Source organism: Aquarana catesbeiana, linkage group LG05 (genome assembly GCF_042186555.1).
Source record: "Aquarana catesbeiana isolate 2022-GZ linkage group LG05, ASM4218655v1, whole genome shotgun sequence".
Taxonomy (NCBI): Eukaryota; Metazoa; Chordata; class Amphibia; order Anura; family Ranidae; genus Aquarana; species Aquarana catesbeiana.
In genome coordinates this window covers 100,453,163-100,478,423 of record NC_133328.1, presented here as the reverse complement: position 1 = coordinate 100,478,423, position 25,261 = coordinate 100,453,163, and the positions used below count along the sequence as shown (strand labels likewise).

The 25,261-nt window shown below is 45.0% G+C and overlaps 1 protein-coding gene across 1 annotated transcript in view; it reads right to left on the bottom strand.

Moving 5' to 3' along the window:
- The window catches only part of ACVR2B (activin A receptor type 2B), a 279,211-nt gene extending 254,388 nt beyond the window's left edge, over positions 1-24,823 (bottom strand). The window contains exon 1 of the mRNA XM_073632740.1: positions 24,361-24,823. Within this exon, the coding sequence (XP_073488841.1) occupies positions 24,361-24,412 (52 nt within the window). The 5' untranslated portion in view covers positions 24,413-24,823. The remainder of the gene's footprint in view (positions 1-24,360) is intronic.
- Positions 24,824-25,261: the final 438 nt, after the last annotated feature.

Genomic DNA, 25,261 nt, shown 5'->3' with positions numbered 1-25,261 from the left:
TTGGTATGAATCTTTAGGGGGGAACTCCGCGCCAAATTTTAAATAAAAAACCGGCATGGGTTCCCCCTCCAGAGGCATACCAGGCCCTTGGGTCTGGTATGGACCTTGAAGGGAACCCCCTACGCCGAAAAAACGGCGTGGGGGGTCGCCCCCAATCCATACCAGACCCTTATCCGAGCACGCAGCCCGGCCGGACAGGAATGGGGGTGGGGACGAGCGAGCGCCCCCCCCCTCCTGAACCGTACCAGGCCGCATGCCCTCAACATGGGGGGTGGTGCCTTGGGGGAGGGGGGCGCGCTGCGGCCCCCCCACCCCAAAGCACCTTGTCCCCATGTCGATGAGGACAAGGGCCTCTTCCCGACAACCCTGGCCGTTGGTTGTCGGGGTCTGCGGGCGGGGGGCTTATCGGAATCCGGGAGCCCCCTTTAATAAGGGAGCCCCCAGATCCCGGCCCCCCACCCTATGTGAATGAGTATGGGGTACAGCGTACCCCTACCCATTCACCTAGGAAAAAAGTGTCAATTTAAAAAAAAACACTACACAGATTTTTAAAGCATTTTATTAGACAGCTCCGGGGGTCTTCTTCCGACTTCGGGGGTCTCTCCGGTTCTTCTCCACGCTCTCCGGATCTTCTGCCGGGCTCCTCCGCTCTCTTCTGCTCTTTTGCCGCTCTTTTGCTAAAGCGGAGGAGCCCGGTCTTCAATCTTCTGCCTTCTGCCTTCTGCCCTCTTCTCCTGATGTTGACACGACGCTCTCTGGGGCTAGAATGCTCTCTGTGCGCTCTGCTCTGACTTATATAGGCGGTGACCCCGCCCCCTTATGCCGTCACAGTCCCTGGGCATGCTGGGACTGTGACGTTTTAGGGGGCGTGGTCATCACTCGATGACCACGCCCCCTTATGCCGTCATAGTCCCAGCATGCCCAGGGACTGTGACGGCATAAGGGGGCGGGGTCACCGCCTATATAAGTCAGAGCAGAGCGCACAGAGAGCATTCTAGCCCCAGAGAGCGTCGTGTCAACATCAGGAGAAGAGGGCAGAAGGCAGAAGGCAGAAGATTGAAGACCGGGCTCCTCCGCTTTAGCAAAAGAGCGGCAAAAGAGCAGAAGAGAGCGGAGGAGCCCGGCAGAAGATCCGGAGAGCGTGGAGAAGAACCGGAGAGACCCCCGAAGTCGGAAGAAAACCCCCGGAGCTGTCTAATAAAATGCTTTAAAAATCTGTGTAGTGTTTTTTTTTTAAATTGACACTTTTTTCCTAGGTGAATGGGTAGGGGTACGCTGTACCCCATACTCATTCACATAGGGTGGGGGGCCGGGATCTGGGGGCTCCCTTATTAAAGGGGGCTCCCGGATTCCGATAAGCCCCCCGCCCGCAGACCCCGACAACCAACGGCCAGGGTTGTCGGGAAGAGGCCCTTGTCCTCATCAACATGGGGACAAGGTGCTTTGGGGTGGGGGGCCGCAGCGCGCCCCCTCCCCCAAAGCACCAACCCCCCATGTTGAGGGCATGCGGCCTGGTACGGCTCAGGAGGGGGGGGGGGGCGCTCGCTCGTCCCCACCCCCATTCCTGTCCGGCCGGGCTGCGTGCTCGGATAAGGGTCTGGTATGGATTGGGGGGGACCCCCACGCCGTTTTTATCGGCGTAGGGGGTTCCCCTCAATGTCCATACCAGACCCAAGGGCCTGGTATGCTCTTGGAGGGGGAACCCATGCCGGTTTTTTTATTTAAAATTTGGCGCGGAGTTCCCCCTCAAGAACATCTCAGCACAAGTCGCGTGCCAAAGTCGGATCATGCAAGACGGCAATCCGACTTTGATCCGACTTCAATGATAGTCAATAGGCTGTAGTAGGATCAAAGTCGGACCAAAGTAGTACAGGGAGCATTTCTAAAGTCGGAACGACTTGTGTCGGACCAGTTAGGACGGCTCCCATAGGGAAACATTAAATTTCACACGTCATGCGACATGAGCTCCCAATGTCGGAGCGTTTGTCGGACCAGTGTGAACCCAGCCTCATACTGTGTGCATGCAATTGAACACAGAGTGATTAATTACCTGTGATTGGGGAGGGATATGCACCCCTGGATGCTGACGACTCAAGTCCAGGGGCACAAATTCATCCCTAACAGCAGGTAATCGTTCCATGCGTGACTACATGAGAATATTGCAGACAGCTGTGGACCATGTAAGCCCACCATTGAGCTATATAGGTTTCCTGTCTGCACGTGTTTGGAAACACCTGGCCATCCTTGCCGCATAAATATGCTGATCTGGTCATTGTACAGCTCCAATCGGCCATGTGCATAAGTCCTTTCACTCTGACTGGGGAAATAGGCAGGGCCAGGTTTATTTGCCTATACAGCTGCACACTGGATTTTAAATCGGCTCTTTAGCCTTGCCAGATATAAACAGCACAGGGCATGGTCTGTTTTTCCATTGTGGCCTTCTTTCATTTACAGACAATGGCTGGCCAGCAGTTCAGTCCAGATCATAACTGTGCATTGTGCTTTATCCAGCATATGTAGGCCCATAACAAAAACATACACTAGTCACTGGTAAAAAAAGAGCAGTTAGCAGGGAACACAAGCAAGCAATTGTGTGTAAATTCTTCTTCTGCGTTAGTGTTTCCTTTCAGTCTGCTGGCTGTGACATCTATGAATCCTGCTAATCTTCTATCACAGATATGGGCACAACGTGGTGAGGGAGGTCATCTATCGCAGCAGATTCTGTTTGGCAGCAAACAGACAAAAAAGCTTCCATTATTGCTGTATGAAACAGCTTTTGAACTGAACTCTATCTGCTGAGTTAGATTACAAGGGAAAATAACAAAGGTGCAGACACATGCTATGAAAATGCAATAATAACCATAATAATAGTATTTGTACAGTGCTTTTCTCCCTAAGGACTCCAGCACTTTACAAAATATGGAAATCATAAAAACCAATATTGCAAAAGAGATGACTAATAAATCCCACAAGCTTGAATAAGCAAGTGCATCCAATGTCCAGGGATGAAGCCGGACAGAAGTGGAGTGCAGTTACCACTGCAAAAAGAAAAAAAAAAAAAAAAAAAAAAGGCACAAATTTTCCTCCTATATCGGAATCCTCCATCATTCACACTTGAGTATGAGTGTAGCCAGGCATTTTGGATGCCCTATAGCCTGGTAAATGGGAACATCTAAAAGGATGCATTTTTAAGGTGCTCCCATTAAAGTCTATGGCGTCAAAAACATGCAATTCTGCCCCAAAGAAGCTCATGTACTTTTTTGAAGCTTCATGTGACAGGCGACAAGCAACACAATGCTCACCTGTGAACAGTTCCATTGCGAATAATGGGATTCATCATCCTCAGCCTAGGTTGACACTTGTGCGATGCGGAAACCAGCGCAATTACAGCACCGGTTCCCGCATCACATCCCTCCCGCAGGCAGTTCACACTGCCCTCTGCAATCCGCTGCGGGTGTTAATACATTGTTAATGACACCCCCAGATCGGTTCACAGAGTGCAGTGCGAACTCGCACAGGAATCGGATCGCATAGGTGAGAAAAACATGTGATCCAATTCCAGTGCGGGACAAAAAAATTCCCTGCACTATTTTCGTGCGAATCCAATGCGAGTTAAGCCATACAATTGCACAGACATTGCATGCGATCGGCACCGCAGTGTGGGTGCAAATCACATGCGATGTCTGTATTTGCGCTAGTGTGAACCTGGGCTCAACATTATCCTGCTTTGGGAACCACATTACAGGTGTAAATGCAGTCTTAACTCAATTCATGTATTTGCGATATGCGTGTGCTTATAGGGAAAAAAAAGTAGCTATTACCCAACCTAATAGACAATGTTTGCACTGTTTTACAGCTTCCACTAAATACATCTCACAAGGAACTGGCTTGGATGTAAAGTGAAATCTATTCATGGCTCCCTGCAGAGTTAAATGACATTTCACCAGCCAGTCTTGTGAACTGTCATCAATATGCAGAGGATGACAAATGAAAGCAGGAATCAGGAGCTAATCGGTGTAGTAGTTGAGTCATGGGGCACATACGTATTATATATATATATATATATATATATATATATATATACATACATACACACACATACACACACACACATACATATATATACACACACACACACACACGAACAAGGCAGCACATCCTGCTCCTTTCTGCCTTTGATTCTATCGCAATACACACAATTGCACATGACTGTGCTGTGCAGTCCTCACATAAACAGTCCCTAGACACATGATGGACGTGTGCAGTGCACAGATGAGTAAGCCCTAAAAGGGAAAAAAAAAAAGTGTTGAGAACACTGCTGACCTCCTACTGAAATTGCTAGTTGCCTGGCTATCTCTGGAGCCTCTATACTTGGAGTAACTGACCTGGAACAAGCATGCAGAGCATAGGGTCATTTTTGCCTGAATTTGGACCTGAAACAGAGCCAAAAGATGCACAGGACCCTTTTCCAGTTGGGACCACGGCCGCCCCGAAGGTGTGTGAAACGTCTCCATCGAAAGCCAGTCACATGGTCCAAAAGGTTGACTTTGCTTTTAATTGGAACATCGCTGTCATTGGCTCAAAAAACTCCAGTCTGGCATACGTATCTGCTGTAAAAGTGAACCCGACATGACAGAAAAGGAAAAAAGTTGCTGCTACCCTGCTTGTCATCCTCATCCTTTGGATTTACTGCTTAGCACCTCACTTATCTGGAACAAATTTACGCAGACTACCTGGAGTATATTAGTCCTGTCAAGGTTCTTGGGTCAAGCTCACTAAAACTGTTGAGTCAGGCACTTAAAGTATTTTAAGATGTTCATGAGGTAATTACATAAAGAACAGCAGCAATCCTGTGTGTCAAAGAAAAATTATTGGACAAAAGGGCAAAGCTTGCAAAACAGAAAAACAAGCATGTGTTTTTTTAAAGGGAAAAAAAAAAAGTGTAAAAGCAAAGCAAAAATAAAAAGAAAGCAGAATGGTAAAATCTACCATGGTGCACTTTTCAAATATAGTTTTGTATGAAAGCGGGTTCAGGTAGAGATAAAACACTCAGTCAGAACACAAGTGTAACCCAAGACTGCATAATCCAAACACATTACTAGCTCTACCTTCGCTGGCAAGACTACACAAAAGCCTTCCTATCAGCTTCAAGTTAATGTATATGTAAATGCAGCCTAGCAATTTTCTACATTACTCCCATTAGCAACTGTTTTTATAGATGAAGGCTTTGAAAGGAATATTCCTATGTGTAGAGCCTGCCACTTACACACCATTACCACCTTATTTGTGCAATTGATGGCCTTGTGATGAGATCGCAAAAGGTGGAGAAACTCACCATTACCGACGAAGGTCCTAAGTAGATCATTTTATTACACTGAAAGAAATGTTTTCAAAACCCAAAAGAGAATGTGTACTATTAAACGTCAACCCTTCATAAAAGGATTCTGGGGCCTGAGAATACAACCTCTCATCTGCATGTTCTTTACTCCACAGAGAAAACCATTTTGCCCACTCCCTTCACAGTGGCCCCCAGTCTGAGGTCAAAGGCCAGGCAGCTGTAACATTTCTTCCCTGCTATTCCCTTAGGGTAGTGGAAGACAAAATGGTCTTTCTGAATACCAATATATATTACACAGAAAGTATGTTGACTTTTAAGGGGAGATGGTGGTTTTAGTTTTCACACAGGAGAGCACAAAAGGCCGAGCAAGGTTTTAATCTTTTCAAAGGCTGTTCCTGGGGCCAGACAAATAGGACAAACTTCAATTTTTAATCACAAAAAAAAAAAAAAAAAAAAAAAAAACCTTTAGTCAATTGCGTTACAGCCTGACAAACATTCCAATACTTGCAACATAGCTATATTTAAAAACAAAGAAAGTTTTCACAGTTTAGAAAAGGCCTAGTCTACTTCACCAAACTGAAGTGTTTGTTCAGCTAACAGGCTTCTTCCATAGAGAACTTCGTATGAAGGAAATATTTCAACATGCAGGTTAGAAGAGACAAATGTGGCGCTGCACTGGTCTCATGGTGACCACACTGTACACATAATCATTTCATCTTGACGGTGTCTCCATGCTGCGATGTACAATTAAAACACACACCGTAAATAAATGCAGCTTATCTTTTGCATGTATCAGGAACATTAAAAAGACTCACAAAGTAGGTTTTGATGGAACACCACGCGCACTAACATTTTTCAGAATTTCTGCCAAAAATCAAGTAAAATGTACAGTAGGGAATGGCTGCTACCTTTAAAACCAAAAAACATTGGGTGAAAAATTAACGACTACACATTTTTTTAACTTAAATGCAAGGAATGTATTAAGGCCCCTTTCACACTTGTGCGACTTCAAAGTTGCGCGATTTTACTGCGATTTCACAGCTGCAATTGTGGCGGGATTTTTACCGCAATTTGGGATCAGTATTACTTTGTACGACTTTGCCACAACTTTACTATGCTGAAAGGATTGGGTGGGACAAGGGTCAAAAAGCTGCTTGTACTTACAAAGTCGTACTGAAATCGTGTCTATTATTCAGGTACGATTTGCAAGCTACTTGAGGGTTTAACATTGAGGTCTATGGACATCAACTCGCATGGAAGTTGGACCAAAGTAGTGCAGAGACTACTTAAAAGTCGTGCCAATATGAATGGTAGAAATTGAAAATCATGGAGAATGAATTGTCATGCGATTTTACAGTTCAAAATCGTGGGACAAGTCGTATAAGTGTGAAAGGGGCCTAAAGCCACTTGTTTACATGAATTGCAATATGCGTTGCATCCAACCAATGCATATAGCATGCTTTACCAAGTCACAGCAGTGTGCGAGTGGGCCCTACGTACCAAATAACAGGAATGCTGGCTGTATCTTTTATTTTTTAATTATGTTTTTTAAAGTCGTTTAGCTTTCTAAATTGTAGCTATAGGCCACTAAATACATGTTTAAAGCTACTGATAGCACTCACACAAAAGTTGTGTTCCATACACATAGAGTGAGTGGAATGGTGTAGTTTGTCAGGAAATGCCTGATCTTATTTTTCAAGCACCCCAGACCTCCTTAACCCATTCACGCCAGCCGTACATATATATGCGGCCTCTCAGCGGGTGGGCCTTAGTGTCGAGAAGCTACATATATGCATACCAAAATGTAAACAATGCTGTGCCGAGAGCGTGTACCCTGCTTGCTCGCGGCACAGTTACCAGAGGGTAACAGAAAGCTTCCGATCGCTACTTGCCATCTTGCGCTTTCTGATCATGTGATCACTGCGACCGCCAATCATGGCAGTCACATGACCAAAATGCCCGCCTTTGTGTGACTGAAACCTCTCAAAGGACCAGGAGGCGCCAGTGCTAAAGAGGTAAATATGAAATTTAGGCCTCATACACACTGCAGCTAAAAAAATCTACCCCCCCAGCACAATTTGTCCCTATAGACTTCTATCCTATCTGACGTTCACATGGTTTGTGCCCATAGACTTCTATCCACCTATAAGACATCTGCACAGTTCAGCTCATAGTCTCATATCCTCCTTCCAACCCTATAGAAATCTATAGGGCTGAACTGGGCAGGCAAAGACACTGGATACAGAAACCAGGGAAGGGATGTAAACATTACCAAAGCTATCTGCCCGGTGTCCTGCTTTAATAATAACTTTGGTGTAAGCTTTCTAGGATGACATCAGTAAAAACACCATTCACAAAGAACAAAACAATTCCATTAAATACCAGCATAACAATCTTTCCTTCCACAAAATGACAGACTGTTTTACTTCTGTTGTTCTTCCTTAAATTCAATAACTAACTATATATGTTGTGAGATGTTGTGCTTCATAGGTTTATCCATACTGAACCACAAGCCCCGTAGATTGTCCAGCGCAGGTTCTTGGCCTAATGCACATCCTGCAGATAACCAAGATGCTGAGCCAAGTGAAGGCACGGGGGCTCACAGCCAACAATTACATCTAGGAAAAAAAGGTTTAAAATACAAAATCACTAGCACTGGTGTGCGGGGATTTGAAAACATGGATTTTCTATAAGAAGTTAGAGAGGTAAAAGTGCTAAATCAGATGTACACAATCTTTGACCATGCATCACTTCTTAAACTGTTCCTCTCATCAGCTTAAATAAAATGGTGGATATTTTGAGGGCTAACAGAGGGGACAATAAATTATGACAAAGTTCACATAAAAGAACAATAAAAAATCCATTCAAAGAAGCAACTAAAATAAAATGTGTTTACTATGGCACATAATAAACATTGCGGCATTGCAGTCACTGGAAGTTCCATACAGTGGCTTATCAGCAAGTGAACCCAACCCATCCACCACCTCTCATGTGGAGGCATTATGAGGCCTACTGACCGACAAAGATAGTCACTGGAAAGAAACCAGAAGGGGTGCAAGAGATTGTAGCAGATGAGGGGAGAACAGAGGTTGTTGGTTGAAGCCATCAACATTGTTTGGAACACCCACTGGGATTGAGAAAGCACTGCAGAACTATATTTCCAGGACACCAAAATACAAGAAACAAAGCATTTTTGGGTAACAGGTGACTTGCTGCATTCCTAAAATGTTTTGAGAGTAAACCCTTAGCAATTAAAAAAAGTGTTACTAGGACCCTGCAGTCACTATATCTGGTCTCTCACAGTATACAGAACATGAAAATGCAATAGTTTTAGTAAATATAACTGCTAAATACTTTTTCTCATCAGCGGTATTTAGCAGCCTTGTGACTTCAAGCAGTATGTGGTAAAGCTTGTAGGAAAAGTTTTCATTCTCCTTTGACTGCCCTATGAGGAGGCAGGACCCCTGACCCTCTGTCTGGCCCTGTGCAGATCACATGCACCCTCCCAAGACAAAAAAAAAAAACTTTCTAGTAATACACCAAACTGAGCATGTGCAGAGTGACTCCAAAGGCTCTGCCTTATCAGGAGATGGATTGAGGCAATGGAAGAAGGAGATGATCACAGAAGACAGGATCAAACAGCCTTTTTACACAATGCACAGGAATAACCCCGTAGGTTCCACAGGGAGTATATCAAGCATGTTTTAATGCATACAGTATACAGACTGATTTTACGGTTGTGGGTTTATTAACATTTTAGGCTCTGTGTGCTCCATGCATTTCAAATTAAATTTTTTGCATGGTATGTAGCTTAACATTTATAGCATCCTATCTATAAGGCCAATGAATATCCTAAGACCCCTTTCACACCAAGGGCGTTTTGCAGGCGCTATAGCGTTAAAAATAGTGCCTGCAATCCGCCCTCAAACAGCTGCAGCATTGTCTCCCCGAGGGCTTTCACACCGGAGCGCTGCGCTGGCAGGACGGGAAAAAAAAGTCCCGCCAGCAGCTTCTTTGGAGCGGTGAAGGAGCGGTGTGTTTACCACTCCTCCACCGCTGCTCCCCATTGAAATCAATGGGGCAGCGCTGGGATACCGCCGGCAAAACGCCGCTATTGCGGCGCATTGTGGGCGGTCTTAACCCTTTCTCAGCCGCTAGCGGGGGGTAAAAGCGCCCCGCTAGCGGCCGAAATGCGCCGCTAATCCGATGGTAAAACGCCGCTACAAATAGCGGCATTTTACCGCCGACGCTATGGGTGGCCCGGTGTGAAAGGGCTCTAACTGCAACTTGTAAAGCTGTCCATAGGCTGATGATGAGGTTTTCAATGATTTCCTCTATGGAGGTAGGGAGAAGATGGCCAGCCATTTAACGCTTCCCACTAAAAGTGACATAAGGAGCTTCCACCTGCCCTTCCCTCCAACCTACCTTTCTTCACTTACAACAGGGAAACATCAGCCAAGCTGAAGGTTCTTGTTTATGGAGTACTCTAACAATTGAGGAGCTGGAGGGCAATTAGATGATTGTGCCTGTACAGACATGTCTATTGTTGCATACATGCATAGAAATTGGTCCTGATCAAATGACAAATCTATAGACAGCCTGCAGACCCCCTCCCCAATTTTTGGGAAGAAACTATCAGGTTTTGGAATCGGATTTTCTTAGGTGGTCATAGATGCTATGGGGCAAGGACCCACTGATCAAATAGAGGGGCTTGAGATGCACAAGGGACAGGGACCTACTGAGAACAAATTAAGATTTACATATTTAACAGCCCCTATCCCAGGATCTAATGATCATTATGACATGCTGTAGCCACTGAAGGTAACCTTTGCTTATGCATTTGTCTACATGTACAATAGGTTTACTTCAAAAGGACATGTTAATGAATTATATACTCCCCAGCCCCATAAACTATCCATAGCTGAACCATACCCCCTATATGTATTATACTTACAGTGGGTATAGAAAAGAATGAGCCCCTTTAAAATAATCAAATTTTGTTGCTTCGCAGCTTGAAACAAAGACAGACACAATTTTTGCATTATCCAGTTGTTAAAGATATAACGCCAACATGTCAGAAAAAAAAATAAAAAATAGATTCACTGAGTTGGAAAAAGGATCACCCCTCCTAAAAATTACTTGTAAACTCAATCAGGTGTAACTTAATCACTCAATGGCACACAAAGCTATTTGACTTTCAGCTGTGATAATTTTAATTAGCTCAGCATGAAAAGAGTTTTCCTGGATCATTTCAGTCCCTGATAGTGCAACTGAAGCAAACAATCAACAATGGGTGGCAAGGCACTGTCACAGGGATCTCTGGGATAAAGTTGTGGACAGGTACAAGTCAGGAGATGGATATAAAAACATTCCAAAGGCTTTATCTAGAAGCACAGGCTACCAAGAGGTCTACAACAACTCTGAAGCAGTTGTAGGAATTTTGGGCAAAGTGGTCATTGTGTGCATGTGACAACAATATCACAAATTCTCCACAAACGTGGCTTGTATGGGAGGGTTGCAAGAAAAAAAGCCACCGCTCAAAATAGGCCACATGCAGTCACGACTGAGCTAAATCGGGGTGCCAAATCACACCTTGAAGATTCTGAGGCCACATGGGAAAAGGTGTTGTGGTCAGATGAGACTAAAATTGAATTATTTGGCCTTAACACCAAATGATATGTCTGGCAGAAATCCAATAGAGCTCACCATCCAAATAACACCATTCCTATAGGAAAGCATGAAGGTGGTGATATCCTGGTATGGGGGTGTTAATCTGCAGCAGGAACTGGAGCACTTGTCAGGATAGAAGAAAAAATGAATGGGGCAAAATACCATCAAATTCTTCAGGAACATCTGCTGCCATCTTCCAGAAAGTTGTCAATGGGAAGAAGGTTCACCTTCCGAAATGACAACGACCCAAAGCACACAGCAAAAATGACAACATAGTGGCTGAAGGAGAAAAAGGTGAATGTCCTTGCATGGCTTAGTAAGGCCCCTTTCACACTGGAGCGGTTTTCAGGCGGTATTGCGCTAAAAATACCGCCTGAAAACCGCCCCTAAACAGCCTCCGCTGTTTGTTCAGTGTGAAAGCCCAAGGGCTTTCACACTGAAGCGGTGCGCAGGCAGGGCGGTGAAAAAAGTCCTGCAAACCGCTTTTATGGAGCGGTGAAGGAGCGGTGCATTCAATGGGACAGCGCGGCTATAGCCGCGCTGTACGAGGGATTTTAACCCTTTTTCGGCCGCCAGCGGGGGTTAAAACCGCACCGCTAGCGGCCGAATACCACTGCAAGAACGACGGTACAGCAGCGCTAAAAAAAGCGCTGTTGTACCGCCGACGCCCCCACCGCCCCAGTGTGAAAGGGGCCTAAGAGTCCAGACTTAAACCCCATTGAAAATCTGTGGAATTACTTGAAGACTGCAGTCCACAAACAGTCACCATCAAATTTGGGCAAATATTGCAAAGTCTAGATGTGCAAAGTTAGTAGAGACATATCCCAACAGACTAAAGGCTTTATTAAAACAAAAAAGGTGGTTCAACAAAATACTGGCACAAGGGGGTGATCCATTTTACAACTCAGTGATTGTTTTTTTTCCCTGATATGTTGGTGTTTTATTTTTTACTTGGATGTTATAAGAGTAAATACAGCTGGATAAAACAAAAACTGTGTGTCTTCATTTCAGGCTGCAAAACAACATATTGTAATTATAAGAGGAGTGATTCTTTTCTATACCCACTGTACCTCTTCCATGGATGGCCATGGCCTCCTTCTTTATCTATATCCTGGCTTGCATAAAATTTAGCGTCTAGATGCCGACCTATGTACCAACACTGCACATAGACTCCAATGGGATTAGCTCCTATAGTATAGGTACATTCCATGTAAGGATGTGGAAGTGTGTATATGTGTGAGCTGCTGAGGAAAGAGGAAAGCACCTCCCTGTAGTTTAGCTTTGGGAAGTTTTATGTCCCATACACACTAAAAAAAAAAAAAAAAAAAAAAAAAAAAAAAAAAAAAAAAACACACGCTGGATGAAAAACGCTCATAATAGCATTTTTCTGCCAGCGTTTTAGCAGCATTCAGCTTTTTTCCTGCTGGCAAATCTATCCCATAAATGGAAAAATGTTCCTAGACGCTGAAGTGCTTTTAAAAGCTAGACTTAAAGCGGGGTTCCACTCAAATTTTTAACTTAATCTTACCCCCTTCAGTTAATTGCATAGATGTTCAAATGCAGCACGAAATTTTTTTTTATTGCTGTAATTACCTGTATATTGTACTTTATTGTGGCACTTCCTGTCTCTCCTCCCATGGGAGAAGGAGTGTTTATTGCCTTTCCCTGGCGCCGCACTGTCTCCTGGGAGCTTAGTGTCAGGCTTCCCAAGATTCAGTGCGGGAACAATGATCAAGCTTGTGAACAAGCTGTGAATGAACAGCATTCACCGCATCCAGGAAATCAATGCTTGTGGGCTTCACATGCCCACAAGCAAGATGGAAACAGCCAGCACCACATTTTTAAAGTTATTCTTCAGTACGAAAACAGACGGGGGTGGAAATATTACACCCAAACTGTGAGTATTATTTTGGGATTAGCAAAGTGTCTCAATGACCTAAAAAAAAAAAAAAAAAAAAAAGAAGATTGGTCGCCGGACTCCCACTTTAAAACAGTGTGCATGGACACTGGATAACACTATTTGTTGCCACTGAAAGCAGAAACATTTAGCACAAGTAAAACAAAAGATACAATGAAACTGAAGTAAACTTGTAGTTACATTGTGTTAGTATCTGTCTGAGCAATGCTGCTCAGTGTCTTCCTCTACAGTCTCTCCCCTTCCTTAAAATGAAAAAAAAAAAAAAAAAGGGACACCCAAAATCTCAATAGTGTAATGCTTGATGCCTAAGAGACCCATCAACTGCTATGAAAATCACCATGTGGAAAAAAGCTTGCAATATCTGGCTGGGTGGTGCTATGGTGACACATCCCAAAGCAAAAAGTATATGGCTGTTGGTTATGTTGTCAGCGATCTCCTAAAGATATCTGTTTCCTAGGATAAGCGGCTCATCATAGAGCCAGTCCAGGCTGACATCATAGAGCCAGTCCAGGCTCAGGAAAGATTGCGACCATATGGTCGGGATCCACCAGCATGCCCGGACTGGCACCCGGCTCAGCCTCTCAGCGAGCCACTGAGAGCCTGATCCAGCCACTCCCTCCTCCTCCACAGCCCAGCACTCTCCAGTGAGCATGTGGGGGCGGGGCACAGCAGACAGCGGTTTCTGTCAGTCACCAGCTCTCGGCGGCGTTTGATTGCTCGGTTCTCATCCTTAGAGCCGTCAGGGGACAGATGCAGCATCAGAGCGACGCTGCACCCACCTAGGCAAGTATGATTATTAAATAAAGACAAATCCCATGCTGCTCTTTGACGTGAGTTGCGCTGCATTTTGTGACATTTTAAAAGGAGACGTGTCGGAATAAAATAAAAAACTGAATAAAATACTTGCCTTTTTGGCTGCAGCATCTCTGTGATGCTGCAGCTGTACCCTGCTGCCTCTAAGCCTGAGAAATGAGCGACCACATGACCACTGATCACTCAGTTCTCGGTCCGCATTAAGCAGAGAGTGGTGACTGTCAGTTATTGTTCTTTGCTTTGCCTGTCCAGCACTCATTGGAGCGCCAGAGGAGGGGGCGGACGTTCCTGGCTCAGGCTCTCAGCGGCACATTGTTGTCAGGATCATTCCAGAGCCTGGAGCCGCTGTGATGTCAGCAGACAGCAGGCTTTAGCCTGCTGTTGGCTGATTCATGGTCACAGGTGACCACTTGAGTTCCAGAAGAGAAGTATGGGGAAAAAAAAAAAAAAAAAAAAAACTTTGGTAGTGGTGGCCATACTTCTCTTTTATTAAAGTGAAATTCCAGGCAAAAATTGAACTCTTTATTTTGCCCTCCTCCTTCCCCCTGTTGCCTTCTGGGACCTATGTGTGGGTCCAGGACCCAGGACCATTCACAAAGCACTGCACGACTCGCACATGCGCAGTAGGAAACAGGCTGTGAAGGATTCATATAGTAAGGATGCCGGTGCCCGCACCCAGAGCCGATGGACGGGTTGGCTTTGGGTGCCGACATTGAGGACTCCCTGGACAGGTAAGTGTCCTTATATTAAAAGTCAGCAGCTACAGTATTTGTTACTGCTGATTTTATTTTTTTTCACCCAGGCTGCAACTCTGCTTTAAAGTCAAGAAAAAAAAAGAAACAGAGAGAAAGAAAAGGTTACAAAGTGCAAAACATCACCCTACACAACTGACGCATTTTAGCTTGCTGGTGTGAACGAGCCCATGGTAAACTTTGATCTATTATCAGCCTAATGCCCCGTACACATGATCGGATTTAGCGACAACAAAACCGAGGATTTTTTTTACGAAGGACGTTTGCTCAAATTTGTCTTGCATACACACGGTCACACAAATGTTGGCCAAAAATTCAAAACGTGAGAACGCGGTGACGTACAACGCGTACGACGAGCCGAGAAAAAGGAAGTTCAATAGCCAGTGGGGATCCTTTTGCTTGATTCACAGCATGTGTGAACTTTTGTGCGACGGACTTGTGTACACAGGATCGGACTTTTCGACAACAAGTTTTATGGTCGGAAAATTTGAAAACCTGCTCTCAAACATTTGCGTGCAGAAATTCCGACAGAAAATGTTCGATGGAGCATACACACGGTCGGACTTTCCGACAACAAGCTCACATCCAACACTTGTCGGAAAATCTTTAGGCTCGGCTCACACTGCCACGACCAGAAAGTCAGGGTACTTACAGTGCGACTTTGCCAGGGGACTTCGGCACGACTTTGAAGCAACTTCAGGGAATGTCTGTGTAATCTTCCTGTAATGTCGGATCCAAATTACATCAATTAAGATGAGGATCCAACTTAGAGGTGACTTCCATTAAAGTCTATGGGCACAAGTCAGATAGAAGTTGCCTTGAAGTAGTACAGGGACCTTTCCTAAAGTCAGAGCGACTTCAGTAGTGCTAATTAAGACTGCTCTCAGTTACTTACTAACATAGGATTTTACATGTCACGCGACTCAAGTCTTATCCCAAGTCACGGCAGTGTGAACCGAGCCTTAGCATGAATCTTTAAAAAGGCTTTAATATCAGAGCAGTAGTAGGTCCAAAGTACTACTGTTAGGAAGTTCAATACACCAGAAGAAGAAAAAAAAAAAAAAAAAGCACAAAACAAAACGGCTAAACCAAATCCTCCTAATGAGAAGAAGTTTGGCTGCATATTACATAGGCTCCTCAGAAAGCACATGGGTTCAATATAACGCATGGTGAACACAGCCAGAGCTTGTTTACCATACAGCAACCAAGCATGCTCTGTGGTTAGTGATATTAAAACACTTCATCTCTTGTTATCGTTGGAGGAACGCACGTGAACCAGACTGTCACATCAGAAGCCTCCACCATCCAAGTGTGTGTAAACATAATGATTCACAGCCCCGTTCCTTCACTGCTAACAAAAAAAGAAGCCCAATAAAGCTTGCCTGCTAATAATAGACAAATGCTGATCTCAAGTGCTGCTTATTTTTGGTCACTGAGTAATAATATTTTCTACTGAATGATGAAATTCAGGACCTGTTGTAATATGTACAGACAAAGAAAGACTATCAGCATCTGGCATATTTACAGTAAACAATGAGATAAGGCGATTACAGCAGAACCCAGCTCAGATTTAAAAAAAATTGCATGCAGGATGGATTTTTTTTTTTATGGATTTTATTTATAGATTTATTATTGTAAGCACAATGGATTTTATTTTATTATTCTGTGCTTTGACCTTCAATTTTTTAAGATGGCTGCACTGTCTCTTTAAGATCACTGTGGAAGAAGAGCTTCTTATGTCCTGTACACACGGTCGGACTTTGTTCGGACATTCCGACAACAAAATCCATGGATTATTTACGACGGATGTTGGCTCAAACTTGTCTTGCATACACACGGTCACACAAAGTTGTCGGAAAATCCGATCGTTCTAAACGCGGTGACGTAAAACATGTACGTCGGGACTATAAACAGGGCAGTGGCCAATAGCTTTCATCTCTTTATTTATTCTGAGCATGCGTGGCACTTTGTCCGTCGGATTTGTTTACACACGATCGGAATTTCCGACAATGGATTTTGTTGTTGGAAAATTTTATATCCTGCTCTCAAACTTTGTGTGTCGGAAAATCCGATGAAAAATGTGTGATGGAGCCTACACACGGTCGGAATTTCCGACAACAAGGTCCTATCACACATTTTCCGTCGGAAAATCCAACCGTGTGTACAGGGCATTAGGCTTAAAGGGGTTGTAAAGCTTCACTTTTTTTATTTTTTTTTAAATAACAAAAATGTCATACTTACCTCCACTGTGCAGCTCGTTTTGTACACAGTGGTCCCGATCCACGTCTTCTGGGGTCCCTCGGCGGCTGTCTCGGCTCCTCCCCGCAACCACTAGACCCCCTCTGGGAAGCGCTCTCCCAAGGGGGTTAACTTGCGGGCGCGCTCCTGAGTCCTGTATCCAGCGTCCATAAGCCACCCACTATAGGACTCTGCCCTCGGCGTCATTGGAGTTGATTGACAGCAGCACGAGCCAATGGCTGCGCTGCTATCAATCCATCCAATGAAGAGCCGAGAAGACTGGGCCCACATCAAGCACGTTCTCAAATCGCGTAATCAAAAAATAAATATTTTTTTAAAGGAACAGTGAAAAAAAAAAAAAAAAGGTAAAATAAATAAGAAAAATTAAAGTGCCCCATCACACTGTGCTCGCGCGTAGAAGCGTAAGTCGCAGCCGCATATGTAAAACGGTGTTCAAATCACAGGTGAGGTATCGCCGCAATCATTAGAGCAATAATTCTAGCAAAAGACCTCCTCTGTAAATCAAAACTAGTAACCTGTAGAAATGTTGAAACTTTGCCTTTGGAGATTTTTAAGTGTCAAAGTTTGTCGCCATTTCACGAGCAGGCGCAATTTGGAAGCATGACATTTTGGGTATCAATTTACTCGGAGTAACATTATCTTTCACAATATAAAAAAATTAGGTTTTCTTATTTTTAATTTAAAAAAAAAGTGTATTTAAAGTAATTTTCTAGCAAAAAAATCCTGATTTAAACACCAAGTGTAAAAAATAGGCCCGGTCCTTAAGTGGTTAAAGTGAATGGGACTGTCGGTGAGTCAACAGCGGGTCAGAGGCGGAGCCGCTGCAGGACAGAGATGACAGTTGCTCTTTAAAAATTATGACTTAAATCAAATCCCCTGAGGTCAGTCAAACTAAATGTGATATTTCTGTTATAGGCATTGGACTGAATCATCCTCTAATTCAGACGTCTCCAATTTTCTAAACAAGAGGCCAATTTGTTCTTCAGACTTTAGGGGGGGGCGGACTGTGGCCATTGAGAGTAGAAAAGGTTCAGACGTTAGCGGGAAAAAAATGCCCCATCTTTGGTGTCAGTGGGAGGATTCATGCCCCATCATTGGTGTCAATGGGCCCAATAGCTGGTGTCATTGGGAGGAATTGTGCCCCATCATTAGTGGCATTGGGTCACTGGGATGAATTGTGCCCCATGAGAGGATACATGCCCCCATCATGGGTGTCATTGGGCCCAATTGTTGGTGTCAATGGGAGGAATTGTGCCCCATCATTAGGGTCACTGGGAGGAATTGCACCCCATCGTTGGTGTCGGTGGGAGGAATTGTACCCCATTGTTAATGTCTGTAAGAGTAATTGTGCCCTATAATTGATGTTATTGAGCCTAATTGTTGATGTCATTGGGAGGAATTGTGTCCCTTCACTGGTATTAGTGGAGGAAAAAATTATGCCCCATGTTGGTATCAGTGGATGAAATAGCGCCCCAAGGGCCAGATAAAAGCAAGCAATGGGCCGCAGTTTTGAGACCACTGCTCTAATTCATGCAAATTTCTTGGGAATATCACGAATAAAAGAAATGAGAAACATACCTTGGTTGTTTATTCATGAGTATCTACTAAAGTATCATTTTTTAGTAACCTGATACACTTTAAGCTGGCCATAAACCAGTCAAAAAAATGAATACAATTGTGTCATTATCTCTTGGGTTAGCAATTTCTGCTGGTAGGCAGACTAGAAAATCTGGGTATATACACACACAATTGGGTTGAACTGGATGGTCTTCATTTAACCTTACCAACTACGTAACTTCAGCAATTTATTTGTCAAACCCAAGAGTATATATAAGGACAGATCATATTGCCCAGTTTTAAACACATGCAGTATCCATCACTTTTGCATACTTAAAGATCTTGCCCACACAGTCCAGACTTCAAGCAACAACTCATCACCCCAATATGCCCGGTGACCCAAGCTGATCAGAGGAATAGGGTGCATGTTCTATGATGGTGGACAACTCAGCGATGGTCACATCACCATTATTTTTTTAAATAAAATAATCTGCGATAAAAAAAAACAAAAAAAAAAAAACAAAACTATTAGCTGATGCTATATACATTTTTATAAAACTTTAGACAAGGTCCCTTGAAAGCTGTAGTACAACTTCCTGGGGAAAATTCTGCTCGTATTTGATTTCATGATACCCTGTAGTTCCTATACTAAAGTATTTCTAAGTAAGAAAGCAATGAACATTTTAAAATGAAAAGATTTTTTTTGGTTTTCAAAGGGATGCATATATAACAAAGATATTTGACACTCAATAGTGGATAACAGGGGTCTCCAAACTGTAGTCCACGGGCCGGAGGTGGCCCTTTTGCTGGCCTTTATCCGGCCCTTGAGGCACTATTCATTCAGTTGACACCAAAGACGGGGCACTATTCCTCCCACTGACACCAATTATGTAATTTTTTTTTTTTTTTTACTCCCACTGAACACCAAGCCTATGGCATTGTTTATTCCCATCAATGCCAGGGCATTTTCTACTTCCACTGGCCACAGTCCAGCCCCCCTGAAAGTTTTAAGGGCAGTAAACTGACCCTCTTGTTTCAAGAGTTTGGAGATCCCTGGGGTACAATCACATGGGCCAAAACTCGTTTAACAATAGAGGTAATTACACAAGGCAAGTGTATCAATTGCAACACAGCATTGTAGTATATGCCTACTCACATACAATTGGCATATTACATCAACACAACCACTGTTGAGCCCAATAGACGTTAAGAAATATATAGCATATGTAGATACAGATCAGAGAACATCCAAAAACATTTTCGAAAGAACTAGGGATGCACCAAAACCATTTTTTAAGACAGAGTACTGATACGTTCTGCGGACTTGAAGGTATCGGTTACAGTATGTAGCATTTGCACGATTACAAGTACGCCTGCAAATTGAAGGTATCGGTTTCAGTATGGAGCATTTGCACGATTACAAGTACGCCTGCAAATGCTAAGTATTGGCACCAAAACTGGTATCGGTTCAACACTAGAAAGAACCTAGGCAACTGCTCCCCAACCCACGCTCACAAGATGCTGATGTTTTATTTTATTTATTCACTTATTTTACTGGCACAATCCTGAAAATACGTGACCTATGGAAAAAGAACCTTGTACGGTTCTACTACACAAGTCATGCAGTATACGTACGTGAAAACTACACATACATGTCTTTGAGAGGGTCTACAATCAGATTATGTCACTCTTGACGTTTGAAAACCCCGCAGAGAAGGACTGGCGGGATTCACAGTGGCAAACCAATTTACAGCAATGTCAAGAAGCTTGAACAGCAGCACAGAAGGCAAATGTGTAATTCATAGCCAATACATAGATCTATCATGCAACGCTGCCTGTCCTTCCTACTAGAAGAAAGTGAGAACAAAAAAAAAAAAAAAAAAGGGAAGACCTTTCCGCATTCGGCAGCCATACCAGTATAGAATCACTCCAAAAACTGTTAATTACCCACCCATGCCATACCAGGATAGAAACATTCTAAAAACATTATATGATCCCCTGCCTCCTTTATATTGGCCATGCCAGTATAGTAAGACACAAAACAAAAACTATATTATCTGCCCTTCCTCATTTATGTCACACCAGTATAGAATCCCTCCAAAAACATATGATACCCCATTCCCGTATCTCCCTTACACTGGCCATGCCAGCAAACGAACACACCCAAGACATATGATCCACCCTTCCCGTACCTCCCTTACATTGGCCGTGCCAGCAAACGAACACTCCAAAAACATATGATCCCCCCTTCCCGTACCTCCCTTACACTGGCCATGCCAGCAAACGAACACTCCAAAAACATAGGATCCCCCCTTCCCGTACCTCCCTTACACTGGCCATGCCAGCAAACGAACACACCCAAAACATACGATCCACCCTTCCCGTACCTCCCTTACATTGGCCGTGCCAGCAAAGAAACACTCCAAAAACATATGAACCACCCTTCCCGTACCTCCCTTATATTGGCCATGCCAGAAAACAAACACTCCAAAAACAGTTTGATGCCTCCTTGCCATACCGCCTTAACATTGGCCACCCAAATCACAATTTAAAAAAAAAAAAACAAAAAAAAAAAAAAAACACAAGCTGCAATTAGTTTCCAATCTAGCTGACAATTCTGTATGAGCAAGCATGTAAGCCTAAACATATCTTACATTATCAGCTCAATTTCTTCTAAAACTTTAAAGCCGTGTTGGCTGCACAATACCAGAGGATAATAAATGGAAGCAAAATATTGCCTGTTTTTGTCTCGGCTACATTTGTTCAGCTGCCCCATCTCCTGGGGGTTTAACGTGAAAATGAGAATCCTGACAGTGCCAGGTTGTGTGTGTGTTATAAACACTGGCACTGCATTTTTAATGAGAGCCCTGAACAAAGAAAACAGAGAGCGAGAGAGGCAGCACAGGGATGGTGGATGGAGCATGCCGCTTCATAGACTTCAGCTAGGCTGCCACATTCCGAAACAAACAAAAAAAAAAGGAAAAACCAAAATTTTAAAAAATAAATAAAAAACACACCCCTCCATCACAGGGAACACCAGCACACTTCCTAAGCAGGCAGTTCATTTTCATTCACTAACACTTCTAAAATCACCCAAATTTTGGGGCGTGGGTGGGCATGTGATGCCCTTCAACACATAACATGGAGACTGGCAGGCATGCAGCAACAGTGCACAGAATGACAGCAGAGCAGCCAGCAAAACAGATGACGTGAAAACACAAAATGGTGCATACAGGATCGGGAAATTTAAATTATGTATTTTGCATCTTTAACCCTTTTCATGCCTTGCCCAAAAAAATAAAAAAATAATAATAATATATATAATTATTTTTTTTTTTTTTTTACATGATCCCAATCCTAACACCCCCCCCCCCCATCATTGAGGCATGCTGTGCCAATGTCTTGTGAAGCAGGGAAGGCTACCCAGCCGCTGTCACATAAGGACATGGTTAGCTTCAGAGGGAGAGAGGTTCCTGATTGTTTGCCAAACACTGGAGCCATCAGTTTACTATTCTACTATGCCTTCTGCTTCCCCCCCATTCATCATTAACAAGGTGGAAGCAATCCCCCCACCCCTCCGGCAGCCCTGGACCAGTCTAGGGTCTGCAGAAATTGCATTAGCCACATTGGAGGGGAGGGGGTAGTCTGCTCATGCCTTGCAATGTGTATACACAAATCTATACAATCTTACGCATGCTACACACACACACGCTATTTGGTGGTTAAGCCGTGTGTGCAATGTCACCACAAAATATTTCCCTGCCATTTTCACAGGCTTTATTTTCAGACAGAAGCCTCGTGTTCCCAGCATCACTACAATACAAGCGTATACTACAGGGGTTATGTGAGGTTTAATAAGGACAGCCGAAGCACTACAGCTACAAATGTCAGCTACGGCGACTGGAGACCCTGAAAACGTGATACAGCACAGGATCTGTACATTGCACAGCACTTCTATACAGGCATGCCACATACACGTGTGTTCTGCAAGGGCACACCACCCATCAATGAGCTCATGGATGGTGGCATGGTGATCAGCAGACAATGCTGCAATTGCTCAGGGCTATATACACGCACAATGTGGGCTGTATATATATTTATTTATATATACACACACTGTATGTAGGATAGATAGAGATATATATATATATATATCACAGCAAGCTTTACCATGATGCCCCCTGCATGCTGGGGATCAATTGATCAATGTGTACAATGAGAAACCTGCAGCAGAACCTCCAACCGACGCGGCTGAGGCTGTGTGTTTGTGGGAGGGGAAAGCTTATTTTACTACAATGTAGTACACGCCACCAGTCACAAATCAAAGCCAAAATGATTCATCTCATAAAAATAGCAAAAGCCCCAGGGGGAGCATCACAACACTTCATCACCAGAGGACACAGCATGACCTGCCTAAAATACACAACCGCCATCAAAGTCCCAGCCTAGGGTGCCCTGCAGAGAGGGGGCACATAGATGGCATCCTGTCACTTCCACCAGTAAAGGGGGGAGGGGGTGTCTCTCCCCAGAGGACAACCAGTGGGAAAGGGGGGGGGGGGGGTCTTCTCCAGAAGTCCATTAGTGGGGAGAATTCTCTCCTCCGGAGGTCTGATTGGATTCACCACTGGAAGGTCTCTTCTCCAAGATTCACCAGTAGGAGCGCACTCTTCACAGGTCCAACAGTGGAGGTATCTTTTTAGAGATCTCCAGTGGAGCTCTCTTCTCCAGAGATCTGATCCTCCAGTGAGGGTCTCTTCTCTGGGGATCTGATCCTCCAATGGGGGTCTTTTCTTCAGAGGTCCATCAGTGGGGTTCTCTTCTCCAGAGATCTGATCCTCCAATGAGGGTCTCTTCTTCAGACGTCAACCAGTGGGGTTCTTTTCTCCGGAGATCTGATCCTCCAATGGGGATCTCTTCTTCAGAGGTCCACCAGTGGGGTTCTCTTCTCTGGAGATCTGGTCCTCCAATGGGTGTCTCTTCTTCAGAGGTCAACCAGTGGGGTTCTCTTTTCCGGAGATCTGATCCTCCAATGGGGATCTCTTCTTCAGAGGTCCACCAGTGGGGTTCTCTTCTCTGGAGATCTGGTCCTCCAATGAGTGTCTCTTCTTCAGAGGTCAACCAGTGGGGTTCTCTTTTCCGGAGACCTGATCCTCCAATGGGGATCTCTTCTTCAGAGGTCCACCAGTAGGGTTCTCTTCTCCGGAGATCTGATCCTCCAATGAGGGTCTTTTCTTGAGGAGTCTACCAGTGGGTGGGATCTATTTTCTGGAAATCAGATCTCCAAAGAAGATACCCCCACTGGTGAACCTCTTAAGAAGAGACCCCCATTGGAAGATCAGCTCCCTGGAGAAGAGACCCCCACTGGAGCATCAGATCCCTGGAGAATCAAATCCCACTGGTGGATCTCTGAAGAGACCCCCATTGGAGGATCAGCTCTCCGGAGAAGAGCCCCCCCCCCCCCCAATTGGAAGATCAGATGTCTGGAGAAGAGACCCCATTGGAGGATCATTGGAGGATCAGATCCTTCAGTGGTTCTCTTCTTCAGAGCTCCACTAGTGGGGGGTCTCTTCTCTGGAGATCTGAACCTTCAGTGGGTCTCTTCTGAGGTCCACCACTGGGGCATTCTTCTCAAGAGATCTAATCCACTAGTGTGTGTGTGTGGGGGGGGTGTCACTTCTCCAAAAAAATACAGTGGGGGGTCTCTTCTCTAGAGATCTGATCCTCCAGTGTGTGGGTGAGATGGGGGGGATATCTTCCCCCAGTGGAGGTTTCTGTAGACCCCCCCCCCCCCATGTTGTGATCTGGTCCGCACGTGTGCTGTGGATTATCGGGGGGATGATCGGAGGAGATCGCAGACACGTGCATCGTACAAAGAGCGGAGGGATGGTGAGGAAATAGACAGATACAAAGTTGCGGGCGGAGGATCTCCGGGGAGAAATCGGGGGTCGGAGTGTGTGTTCCGGGATCGGGGGAAGGTGATCGGGGGTCGGAGTGTGTGATCGGGGGTCGGAGTGTGTGTTCCGGGATCGGGGGAAGGTGATCGGGCCACTTACCTGCACAGAAAGTTGCCAGAAGAAGTGTCCAAGTGAGTCCCAGAGCCCCCATGTTGTGGTCGGATCTCAGCGCCCATACAAGACGATGTCATACAATCCCATGGACAGAGATAATTCCTTCACATCGGGGGGGGGGGGGGGGGTGACCCAGTCGTATTCCGGGGTGGGGGGGTGAGATGTGTAATGTGGAGCCCAGCAGCCGATCAGCCAGCAGTAGTGAGTAGTCGGTCCGGTGTAGTGAGGACTCCCCCCGCCAGAACTCCACCTTCTGCAGCAAGAAGATTAGAGCGGGGGGGGGGGGGGGGAGGAGGAGACACACAGGAGCCCAAACTTCAATGTGACATCCGACACACACTGAGGGGGGGGGGCGCCGCCTGCTGATCACCGGACACCCCCAATATCCTCAACTCACTCCAAAATGGCTCCGAAAATCAGAGAGAGAGCCGAGAGGGGAACCCGGATGTCTGATACAAAGAGAGGGAGGGGAGCGGCCCCCCAGGCATGGGAAAAGAGCGGGGCGGGGTCAGCCGACATTCCTGCTTTCTGATTGGCCGGCCGGGGCGCCCGTCAGCGGAGTAGTAAAGGGGAGGAGGAGGGGGGGGACGGCTCGCTGGTAGACAGTCTGTCGGAGAGAGTGACGGGAGAGGATGGAGGAGAGCCGGGCACAGGAGAGGTGACCACGGTGTGCTCCCAGGAAGGGACGGGGTCACCTGTACGGATGGGAAGGTGCTGTACCTCCAACAAACACATGGAGAGCGGAACACACACACACGTGGGAACATTCCACCTTCACTGTGTACATGCTGGACTGTGTACACATGGGCCGTCCTATAAGGGCTCATGGGTGTGAAAAGGCCGTGTCCTAACGTCAGGTTCTGTTTTAGGTGCATTAAAAAAAAAA